We start from the raw sequence: 12,447 nt of genomic DNA, 5'->3' as shown, positions 1-12,447 counted from the left end.
TCTCGAAAATTTAATTAGAGTCCTTAGCTTATAAATTTTGATTGAGAGCACCTAAGAGGTGGTCCTGTCCTGTGGCCATCTTGACTCCATCCCCCAATATGTAAATAATTCTAACAAGTTTATTTTCATCTGGTTTCCCAGTTCATGAGACATTAAAAGCAGTGAATTATAATGAAAGAGACACCAAAAAATAAAAAGGAGACCTAAAGATTTCAGCCAATTTAGGCAATTTAGTATGAAGTCAAGCAGTTCCTGAGGCAGCTGGTTTGTACTGCTGATAAAGTTGGACTTGGAGTTAGGAAGACCTGAATTCAAATACAGATTTGATTTCTTATTGGCTGAATGACCCTGGGCCCTGTTTACCTCAGTTTCTTCATCTGTAAAAGAAACTGGAGATGGTCATTCTAATATCTGCCAAGAAAACCCCAAATGGGTCACAAAGAGTTGGACATAACTGAAAAGGGCTAAAAAGATAGTCCCCACATATCTCAATAGTCATAGAACCACTGAAGAATGAATCTTCAGGTTAGATAGGACCATAGAAGGGAACTGACTAGCAATTTCTTCCACAATATCACCAATAAGTAGTAACACTTCCTTTGCTTGCCTCCAAAAGCATCATTGTATTATAGACTCTAGATTTGCAATTTTAAGAAACCTTAGAGGTCTTCAAATCCAATCTCTATATTACAGATGGGTAAACTGAGATATGGGAAAGTGACACGATTTGGTTATCAAGTCAAATAGACAATGAGTGGCATGGCTGTAATTCAGATCTAAAACTCCTGTTTTACCAGTTTGCCTTGGGACCCAGCATCACGTGTTTTTAATAGAAATTAGAATATAAGTTTTAGAGATATAAGGGACCTTTGAGTTCATCTAGTTCAGAATGCCCAGAACACTCCAGAGTGCTGATGAATCATATTAAAATGTAATGAGGAAATATTTAACATAATAAATAAAAAATACATTAGAACATAGATCAAGTTAATATATAGCTTTCTAAGTCATTATGCAACCTGTAGAGATCCTTATTTATGGATTTCTATTCCTATTTGAAATTGATACCACTGATCTAGTCTACTTCCTTCCTTCACAGATAAGAAAACCGAGGCCCAGTGAGATGAAATGGTTTGTCTAGAATCACCAAATGGTATTAAAGTATTCTACAAGTATTAAGCCAGTGTTAAAGCCTCTGTCCAATAACAGTTAAAACGCTGACTAGTGTCTTTAGAATAAATATAGCATAGTTTAATGGAAAGAATACTGGCTCTGTGTTCAGATTCCAACTTAAATACTTATTAACTCTGAGGGCTTGGGCAAGCAATGTAATGTTTCTGGACCTCAATTTCCCTAATTTTGAAATGGGATGGAGGACTGGAATAGACAACCTCTAAAGACCATTCTAACTATGAATCTATAACTCTGTGGTAAGAGAGGATCTCTTTAGGAAAAAAAAAACATTTTTTTAAGAATAAACAGATTGCCCTGGTACTCAAAGACAAATAAGCTTCAGTTATCTGAAAAATGATAGAGGATGAAATTGTTCCTTTCCCACAATGTCAAATTAATAAAGTAGTACCTAAACTGCCTAAGTCTCGACTTGGGAAACTTGAACTCACCTATAGCTACCTTATCAGAACTGTACTCAATGTAACTCATTTTTCTCAAGCCAGTGCTGACCTGTTCTTAATAACAATAGGATGATCAGACTAGGAAATGCAGTGTCTACTCTGAGAACCATCACACTTATGACCAACAGGATCAAAAAGCAGGATCCTGCCCTTTGTAACACTTTGCCCTTCTTTATATTGAACTAGAACTTTCCTTGAAATTATCTCATAGCTATAAAGCTTAACTAAACATCTGGTTTAATTATAGGGAATTTTCAAGAAACTACAGACAGGAAGCACCGTTAAAATTAGCAATTTCAGAGCACTTTTTTGAAGGAAAAAGAATAAAATTATAAAGCAATTAACCTTTGTTGTAGAACTCTGTCAGAAAAATGGAAAGGCCTGTACTGTTGGATAGAAGAAACAAATTCATGGGGAGAAAAACATGGATTCATTAATGAATTGTTAAGAGGAGGGAAGCAAGTGACATACATTTAGAAGATAAGGCAAAAAGGTACTTTTTTCCTTCTAAGAAATCTTTCCATGAAGAGAGAAAAAAAAGGCTTGGTTTTTTAAACTACTTTTTTTCTCATTTTTTGAGCTGTGCTTGAATTTCTTTTGTGGCCTCTATTGTTTGAGTTCTCACTCCTAAGCTATGTTAGCCTTTTGGGCACTCTCTCCTAATACTAAGGATACACATACAAGAAATGTTTTGAACCCATTTCAACTCATTCAATAAATGTTTGTTAAATAACTACTGTCTACAGAGTTATTAAGTCTGTTCAAAGCACTATTGTTACCTGGGCTAAACAGAATCATAGAATGATCAAGATGAATAGAAGTTCAGTGCCTGCCTAGACCAATCTTTATCTGAAGAAAAAGACAATCTTCCCCTAAACACACTTAAGAAGTAAATATTCAGTTTTTGCTTAAAGACCTTTCAAGATAGCCCTTTCCACTTTGAGATTATTCTGATTGTAAAAATCAAGCTTAAATTTTGTCTCTTACAAATATTTTCTAGTTCAGCCTTCTGTGACCACCATTTATGTGTTATTCTTTCAGCTAGATTGGTGAAGTGAATGGAGTGCTGTGTCTAGGGTCAAGAAAACATGAGTTCAAATTCAGTCTGAGACACTTAAGAGTTGTGTGACCCTGGGCAAATCATTTACCTAAAACTTGCCTCAGTTGCCTCATCTGTAAAATGTGGATAATAATAGTCTCTATTTCCCAACGTGGTTGAGAAGATCAAATAAACTAATGATTTAAGTACTTAACACAGTGCTTGCCATGTACTAGGTCCTAAATAAATGTTAACTATTATTAAATACTTGAAAATAGATCTCTTCATTCTCTCAATCTTTTTCAACAGGCTAAACATCACTAATTCTTTTACCCGATTTTTTATCCCATTTGCTCCTCTGGATGCTATCCACCTTGTCAATATTTTGCTTAAGTGTGGCATACAAAACCTGTACCTATTACTCTAGCTGGGGTTTGACCAGGTCAAGTGTATCAGGTCTATCATCTTTATTCTCGAAGTTGTACTATTTCATATGACCTGACATCACATTAACTTTTTCAAATTGAAGTATCCCCCTATTGACTCACATTGAGGTTGGAGGACCCTGAAGATCCCAAATCTCTTATAGATAAACTCCTGCCTAATCAATCATACATCCACATCTTATTATTGTCGAAGTCAATTAATGCCCCAAATGTAAAACTTTATGCACTTTTTCCTTTAATTTTATTAGTTTTAGAAAAAATATTCTAGTATGATGAGGTCTTTTTGGATTCAGAATCATGCAATGTATTTTCTGGTCCTTACAGCTTGTTGTCCTTTGCAGGGTTAGTAAGCAGGCTTTCTATATCTTTAATTCATTGATAAAAATGTTAAATAGCACAGATCACCACCTCCCATTAGTTTTGTAATTTATCATGTAAAAATGATATTGAAAAGTAATTGGTTAGGAAAGGAGAATCCAGGATGCCACCTTGAGGGGTAACGGAAACTCAAGACACCAGTCCTATGACAGGGGGATAGAGGGTGAAAGAGAGAGGGAAGGGTAGGATCGAGCAGTTATGAAAAGACTCCTGGAGAAGCTGTTTCTTAAAGAGCATATTAAACAAGGTAGGAGAAATCCAGCAAGTGTTTGTTGATAGTTAGAAGAGTCAGGAAATTTCCTAGTTGCTAATTATTCTTACAAACTACCATTGAAAATGTATAATTTGCTGGAGCTATATATTTCAAAAATATGATAAAATTTGTGATTAAGACAAAGGAGAGCTACAGAGGGGTCTAAGAAAATTGGAGACAGGAGATCACTTTAAGTTAGAGAAACCAGAGAATGACACATGAGAGAGGAATTAGTAACTGAACTAGGTCTTCAAGGAAGAGAAAAAAATTTAATTGGCAGAGATGAGGAGGGAGAGAGGGTGGTCAGACATAAGGAATGTCCCAAGCTCATACAAAGAAATGAGAATACAGGACAAAATGGCCAGAAAATAGAATAGCTGAAGGCAAGTGGACTGAATGAAATAAAGGTGGAAGGTTTGATTGGAGCCAAGCTTTGGGTGCCCATAAATTTCAGGCTAAAAATATCTGTGGTATAGCACATATTTAATGGTATCTTAATGCTAAAGATATCCACATCAGCATAATATTTTTGAGCTTTCCTCAAAAGAAGACTATTTATTTATAACATATATTTACAATTCTACTTGTTATTTAAAGGATGAGATAAAGATGAAATAATACATTTAAATATTTTGACTATTAGTACTACAAAATATGTTTGCCCTTATTAAAACATCATTGGTAATATAATTTTTAATATATTCCTTTAGCACTCTGTGACCCAGGAATTCCAAAGTGTTTTCTAAATTCAGTTTTTTTCCAGCACTTGCAATGGCTATCATAAGTGAAGACAATGTCTCACAAAGATATATTGCTCCAAACTGAAGAAGTGTATCATTGACTGCCCTTAGCAAATGACTTATTTTCCAGTCTCATCTACCAGTTATGAAAAGATTTTCATTGAAATTTGCATAGAAAATTACCACCTTCTGCAGTGGTGGCAGATGGGGAATGGTCTTTGAATGTAAGGCCCCGGATTTGGAAGGTAGTTATTATGAATGGGAAGAAAAAGGCATTAAAATGAGAGGTGACAAGGTGTCTAGCTAGACATTGTTTTCCTAGAGATGGGTGGCCTTATTCATGTACTTCCAAACTATCAGATGGCTTTGAGGATGGATCTTGGGAGAAGACTAGATCTGAGAGTGGTCTATGCTTGGCTGCTTGAGCCTAGAACCTATTGGAAATAACTCTCCTCTTGCTGCTGTCTCCTACTTGCTGTCTCATGTCCAACCATTATACTCGTTTCTCTTCTGCTCTCCTTGTTCATTCCTCCTGGACTGGCACAAACTTAATGTGTTTGGGGGAAAATAGGAAAGAGAAGAGCCTGGCAAGAAACAAGGAGTTCGAGTGGCATATTGGCAGAGTAAATGTCAGAGAACATATAAAGTATGAGTTGCTACTGCATTTGGTGGAGGGAGGACAGGTAGTGCCCTAGTGACAAGGCCTGAGACTGGGCAGGGAACAATCTTCACCTATCTACCTTCTCCAATATAGCTCAAGTGTAGGTAGCCAGTGAGAAGGAAAACAATAGAAGAAGGTGGGCATTACCAGCTCAATGAACATCTGTACTATTTCTCATATTTTTTTCTGGCAATTTAATGAATCATCTTGGCCATATTGGAAATTATTGTTGCAGAAAGTAGGGAGTCACTGAACGTTGTTGAGAAGAGGAATGAGACATTATTAGAACTGTGTGTTAGGAATATTAATTTGACAGGTATGTGAAGGATAGGGTAGCTAGGTAGCACAATGGATAGAATGAGTCAGAAAGATTCATATCCCTGAATTCAAATCTGGCCTCAAATGTCTGTTAACTGTGTGAGATTCTGGACAAGTCACTCTGTTTGCCTCAGTTTTCTCATCTGTAAATTGAATTATAGAAGGAAATGGCAAACCGTTCCAGTTTCTCTGCCAAGAAAAATCTAAATAGGATCACTAAGAGTCATACACAATTGAAAACAACTAAAAAAACAAAATTCAAAGGATGGACTAGAAAGAAGAGACTAGAGGCAGGGAAACCAATTGTATAGGTCAGTGATATTACACTCAAATAGAAATGTATGGGTCACATATTAGAAAATCACAAATTAACATTATCGATGTTTTATTGTATTTTTCATTTTTTTCACTAAACATTTCCCAATTATATTTTATTTTTTTCCAGTGACAAATTTGATATTTCTGATATATAATAGGTGATCAGAGCTATAGATTGTGGCAGAGTCCAAATGACAGAAGAAATACTGGGAAGGCAGATAACAAGTCCTGGGAATTAATTACATATGGGAAAGAGAGGCAAAAGAGGGCAAAGAACTAAAGATAACTAAGATTTTGATCCTGGTATCTGAAACAATAGTAGTCTCAATATAGTGTCTTGCATAAGACAGGTATCTAATAAATGTTTGATGACATGCTTTAATCTGATCCACAGGAATAAGGATGTAAATAAGAGAATTGGGAAAATTTAGGGTTGAGATGATCACAAAGATGTTTTTGTGAGAGACCTGTTAAGTTTGAGGTGCCAACAGAATGTTCAGATTGAAATGTCTAGCAGTGAATTAGATTTAGAGCTATTTAGAGCAGGAATAAATCAAGATTTATTGCAAATTTTTCTCTGAAGATTTGGGCTAATGAAGGGCAAGAGCCAAGGGGCACATGCTTCCAGACATCAACAGGAAGTTTTAATGGACAGTTTTTAGGAAAGGCAGGATGATATGATAGAAAAGAACACTAGGCATGTTCCTAGGAGACCTGGGTTCAAAAGCTGGCCCTGATATGCCCCAGTTTATGTGTCTTTAGACAATTTCCATAGCCTCTCAAAATATGAGGGCTAAATGAACTCTAATATTTCTTCTATCTCTCATATTTTGTGTTTAAATGGCCCTTCCAGATTTTATACTCTGACCCAAGGCCAGTTCCAAAGTGGATCATTCTATATTCTAAGGAATCTTCTAGCTCTGGCATTCAATATTTTAAAGTACTTACCAGTTTCAACATTATACATTTAGAGGTCAATCCCAGCAAAATCCTTTGATCATTGTACTATTTTTCTGATGAAGAAATCCATGTAACCTCAGAATATAAAGCCCTGACAAATGACCTTTAAAAGGGAACTTTCAAGTCAGCTAAGAGACAAGAGACTAGTAAAGTCTAAGTAAACAAAGATTACAGAGGGTTATGAACCAAACTTTACAGAATCAACAGTATCTTATCAGAAGCACTTCTAAGTACTAGAAAAAGGAACAAAGAATGAAATTTTCCAATGTCCCCTTTAAAACAATCCCTTGAAAACTTTTACAGTCTTCTGCAATTGGCAATAGACTCTAAATGAAATTGGAGCCCTAAATGACACCTAAGCATTCCTTGAGATATAAATCAAATTTACTTTTTAAAAGGGTGAATACAAATGTACAAGATAAACATAGGATACATAGGGAATCTAACCAAGCTCTTTGCAAAGAGCTAAATAAAATCTACTTAAACAATTTACTTAAGGGGTGGCTAGGTGGCTAGGTGGCGCAGTGGCTAAAGCGCAGGCCCTGGAGTCAGGAGTACCTGGGTTCCAATCCGGTCTCAGACACTTAATAATTACCCAGCTATGTGGCCTTGGGCAAGCCACTTAACCCCATTTGCCTTGCAAAAAAACCTTTAAAAAAGAGAGAGAGAGAGAGACATAATTTCAAAACAAAAAAATTTACTTAATCCTAAGTAAAAAATTTTTTTCGGGAATTGAGAATCCCCCATATAGCACCTCCCCCTTCACTACCCAATATCCATTCAGTTGCTAAATCTGATCAATTCTACCTCCAGTATCCTCTATGCCATTTTTGTGTTTGTTTTTGGTCCTACTCCCACAATCACCAATCTGGTTTAGCTCCTTTCACCTTGAACTAATACAATAAATAGTACCCTGACTGGTTAGCCAGCCTCCATTTTCTCCCTCTGCTAAATCGATTCTTCACATAACTGCCAAATTAATATTCATAATATACAGATCTGAAAATGTTATTCTCCCACTCAGAAACATTCAGTTACTCCTTATTGCTTACAGGATAAAATATAAATGCCCTAGCTTGGCAAGTATGGCCATAAAATTTCTTTCCGTTCTGTAAAATCTGTCCTTAAACTGTCACTCAGGTTTTAAGTTGGAGATTGACTTGGAGTAGGTATGGATGTTTTCATATTATTTTTTGCAAGGCAATGGGGTTGCCCGAGTTCTCACAGATAGGTAATTATTAAATGTCTGAGGCTGGATTTGAACTCAGGTCCTCCTGACTTCAGGGCTGATGCTCTATCTCCTGCCCTCAAAGTTTTCAGATTTAATGGAAATGCTGTATTCGCCATTCTTAGAGCAGTTGATGTTTTTGACATGACCCCTCCCCCACCCCTGAAGGATTTAATTACATTGAGATTCTGGTGAGGTAGATTATATCTCACCAGAATTTCAATGCCAAAAACAAATCTATGTGAGTCACATGACAATATGGTATATTCTGAAGAAGTATTCTATAATGAAAAGAACTTTGGTAGATTTGGAATCAGAAAATTAGGAGAGGCTGGCAGCGGGGAGAGACTCAGAAACTTGGCTATGTGGCCCTGTTAAATAAGAAGTGGTGGATTAAATGATTTCTTGTTCTTCCAACTCTATAACTTGAAAACAGATAAATCTAAACCAATCTGAAGGAGGGGGGATGAGAGGGAAGAAGGTATGTCATTTTGTGAGCTGCTCCCTAGATGGAAAAAGGAAAACTGTAGCTTAAATTCCTATTTCTTCATGTAGTCTTCTCTCCATAGAATGACTGCTATGGCAGATGGCAGATGAATGCAGTCAAGGTTCCTTCCCATACCTACCCCAAGTCAATCTCCAACTTAAAACCTGAGGATTAACTTCTTGCCAACTGCTGTTCTATGTACCCTAGTCAAAAACAAATTGTAGAATCAGAAGTTGAAGGAACATCTTTATCTTATACAAGGGGAAACTGAAGCCCTGAGAGTTTAATTAACTTGCTAAATGTCAGAGATGAGATTTCACAGGTCTTCTGATTATGGGAGCCAGTGCTCTTTCCATTGTACCACACGACTCCTACCTTCTTTCCCATCAGCTTCTCTATCAATCCCTTATAATGCATCAGCCTACAAAGAATTGGAGGTTAATATTACTGTTTTTTTCTCATATACTCTAAACCCAGTTTCATTATAAATAATAATGATGATCATGTGCCACAGAAAGTTGTCTTTCTGATCTGCTTCACCTTGTCTGTTATAGTCATTGCTACTCATATTTCTGTAGTGCATTTGTCATGATAATCCAGCAAGGTAGGTAGGATGAACATTATCATCCCCATTTTGCAAATCAGGAACTGAAGCTCAGTGATGGGAAGTGCCTTGCCCAGGGGTATACAGTTAGGAAATTCTATATCAGAAATTCAAATCGAGTTCTCTTGACATCATCTAATGCTTTTATTCACTATGCTCTGATCATTCACTGAAAAGAAATCTATCACCTTTCTTTAATTTCTCAGAAGCTGCAGCTTCAGGGATAGAGAGATAACCATGCTACCTTTTCTTTTACTTAAAACCAATCATCATCATCTAAATACTAATAATACATAGTTGTAAACTATCAGTTCAGTTAATCATTTTGTTTAATTCTTACAACTGTGTGAGATAGATGCTATTGTCATTCCCACTTTATAGATGAGAAAAGTGAAAATATTAGAGATTAAATAATTTGTCAAGGGTCATACAGTTAATGCCTGAAGTAGGACATTGGTCCAGAACTCTATCCTTTCTGAAAACTAGCTTCTTTATTACTCTAAATAGCTGGAACACAACAAGAGATTCATTGTAGTCCTACATCCCCATGGATTTATTAAGAGAAGGGAGGGGCATTGGCATTTTGGAGGATAAGCAATGCTTTGACTCCTACCTTCTCCATATTTCATAGTTCCTGGAGCTGTTCCACTTGAATCCATCCAAGGAGGGCCCTTTGAGGAGAAGATCTATGTCCAGTGGAAACCTCCCAATGAGACCAATGGCCTGATCACACTCTATGAGGTAAGACATGCCCAAGTGGTAAAGAGCCCCTTGAAAAACCTTTTTTCCAAGAGGTATCTTAGCACTGGCCTGCCAGGCTTCATGTGATGCATCTGAGAGAATCTGGACAGAATGTATTCCAATGAATAAGTGTATAATTTTGAAAATATCTCTCTGACTGCTCAGGAAGATCAGAGCTCTGAAGGACATGGCAGGTGGAGAATTTTGATTAGTCATAAATACTTCCAAGTTTTCTTTTGACTGCCCAAGTGACTTTTTGGAGGACTTAGGGGAATTTCCACCCTCCAGGCCTTGAGGTCAGTCCAGAACTACCTTGGTCAGTAAAGGGAACAGGTGGAAGAGGAAGGCATCTTGTGTGGTAGAGGGGAAGCTTGTAAAACCGAAACGTGTCAAGGGATGTCTCAAAAACCACATTTTAATAAATGAAATTAAACAAATTAGATTTTTACAATTAGCTTTCAATGCTTATTCCCTCAGAAAATTGCCAGTATTATAATTGTTCTCTCCTGGACTCAAAGAGCTTATCTCAGTACAGGCAGAGAGTAAATGGCAAATTGGAAATGAGAGGAACTTCTCTGACTTTGCAGTCTTACTACCATTCCACAATAAGACGCTTGAATCAGGGTGGTGGAAGTGTCAGAGGAAAGAAGGGGACCTTTTATGAAAGATTTTCCACAGATAAGAACCTAAATATTCTAACAATGTATTGGATGACCAAGTGAGAGTCGGGGTTAGTAGTGAAGTAAAAGGGGTAAGTTGAGGATGCTGTCTAATATGCTAGGAGAATGGGTTGTCCTTAAAAGTAATATAAAAAGTTAGGAAGGACAGAGAGTTTGAGGGAAAAGATAATGAGTTCAGTTTTGATCAAGTTGAAGAGAGTGATAGTCTCAAAGGCTGCAGAGAGGTCAAGAAGAATGAGGATATTTTTAAAGACCATTAAATTTCACAATTGGCAATTTAGATCACTGGCAACTTTGGAGAGTGCCATTTCAATTGAATGATGATGTGGAGAGCTGAACTGCAGAGTTTAGAAGAGGAAAGGGAGTGGAGGCATCAATTATAAACCAGCCTTCTCAAGTCTAGCCATAAAATAGGGGAGGAATATAGAACAGTATCTTGTGGAGATGGTCAGAACAAGTGAGAATTTTTGAGAATCAAGAAGATATGAGCATGCTTGTAGGAATTAAGGAAGCAAACAGCAAACAAAGAGGAGAGAGTGATGATCATTGAGAAGATAGGTTGGAGTGGGATCAGTTGGAGAATGAAGGAGATGGTGGTAGAAAGCATCTGAAGAAAGTGAGATAAAGAAAAGAGCAGAAGAGGAAAATCTCACCAAATGGCCCCAGTTTTTTTAATGAAATGTAAGGCATTTCACAGCTGAAAAGGTGGGGAGAGAAGGAGCCATGAGAGATTTGAGAGAGGATTAAAAGGTTTGCAAAAAACAAAAAATAAAATAATAAGTCAATTAGGGAAGTTTTAAAAGATTCCCTTGCAGAGGTAAGGGTCCAATTGAGATTATATAAATTAAATTCAATAAAATGCTTGAGTGCCCATGATGGCAGATACCGAGGAAGATATAGAAATAAATAAGAAATGTCCCCTGCCTTCAAGATACTTATAATCTAGAATGCTATAATAGAATAGATATACAAACATACAAAATTACGGTATAAGACAAAATATAGTATGACATATGTATTTTAAAAGAAATAGAAAATATTGTAAGATATCCAAAGAATCCAAAATATGCCAACTGGTGGGGGTGGGAGTGGTAGAAGGCCTCATGCTTTTATGAAGAAGTGACATTTAAATAGGACTTAGAATTATGGAATGGTGAAGTTTGAACATGCAGAAATGGGAAGTCGGGGAAGGGAGGACATTCCAGGCAAGAGTAATGATGGAAACAATGACCTGAAAGCAGGAAAGCCTATTTCTGTGGAACAGTGAACAGTTCAGAATTAGAGCACAGATTAAGTATAAGAAAGAAAATAGTGTGAGAAGAGTCTTCTTCCAAGCTGAGCATGAATTAGCACTAATTTGGTAAGACTTGAGTTTTACCTCAGTAGAAAATTTTTTGTAGTGGAAAAAATAGCTTACAAAGAGCTAGTGTTAGGAGTCTTTCATTTTCAAACCAAGCATGAGGTCTGCCAATATACCAGGCACAGATTGTCACTGTCTGAGAGGTGCAGTGGGATTAATGCAGCACCTTCGCACATCTGGAAGCTTGATATTCCAAAGAGGCTTTAGTTACAAGTGAATTTGGCTTGGTCACTTCAGCTTAGCCCCAAGAGAATGTCTGCCCATTATGAAGCTGCTATCCCATATGTTATGATTTGCTTTCTGCTTTGCACTCAGTTTCCCTGAGTTAGCAGCATAGAACTGACAATTTTAGTAATCTAAAATATGGTGATCTTTGGAGCACAGTGAATAGTTCACTAGACTGGAAGCTGGGAAAAACAAGAGTTCAAATCCTAGACCTGTGATTTCCCTGATATAGGGAATTGTCATTTGAGGAGTCTATCTACCAATGCTGGCCAGTACCATCTTCACAATTTATATTTTTAGAGTTGCCTCAAGCACTGAGACATTTAGTCATTTCCTTAAGGTCATCTGACCATTAATTCAGTGAAAGAGTTTGAA

General features: G+C 36.8%; 1 protein-coding gene across 3 annotated transcripts in view; it reads left to right on the top strand.

The window, feature by feature from the left end:
- Nucleotides 1-12,447, top strand: part of PTPRT (protein tyrosine phosphatase receptor type T) — a 1,378,737-nt gene that overhangs the window by 1,000,272 nt on the left and 366,018 nt on the right. For all 3 annotated transcript variants that reach the window (XM_074211996.1, XM_074211997.1, XM_074211998.1), the window contains one exon: nt 9,698-9,807. In XM_074211996.1, coding sequence (XP_074068097.1) covers nt 9,698-9,807 — 110 coding nt within the window. The remainder of the gene's footprint in view (nt 1-9,697; nt 9,808-12,447) is intronic.

This window comes from Macrotis lagotis, chromosome 1 (assembly GCF_037893015.1).
Source record: "Macrotis lagotis isolate mMagLag1 chromosome 1, bilby.v1.9.chrom.fasta, whole genome shotgun sequence".
Taxonomy (NCBI): Eukaryota; Metazoa; Chordata; class Mammalia; order Peramelemorphia; family Peramelidae; genus Macrotis; species Macrotis lagotis.
Note: the sequence above shows the minus strand (reverse complement) of the source record. Positions and strands in the feature narration are given on the sequence as shown.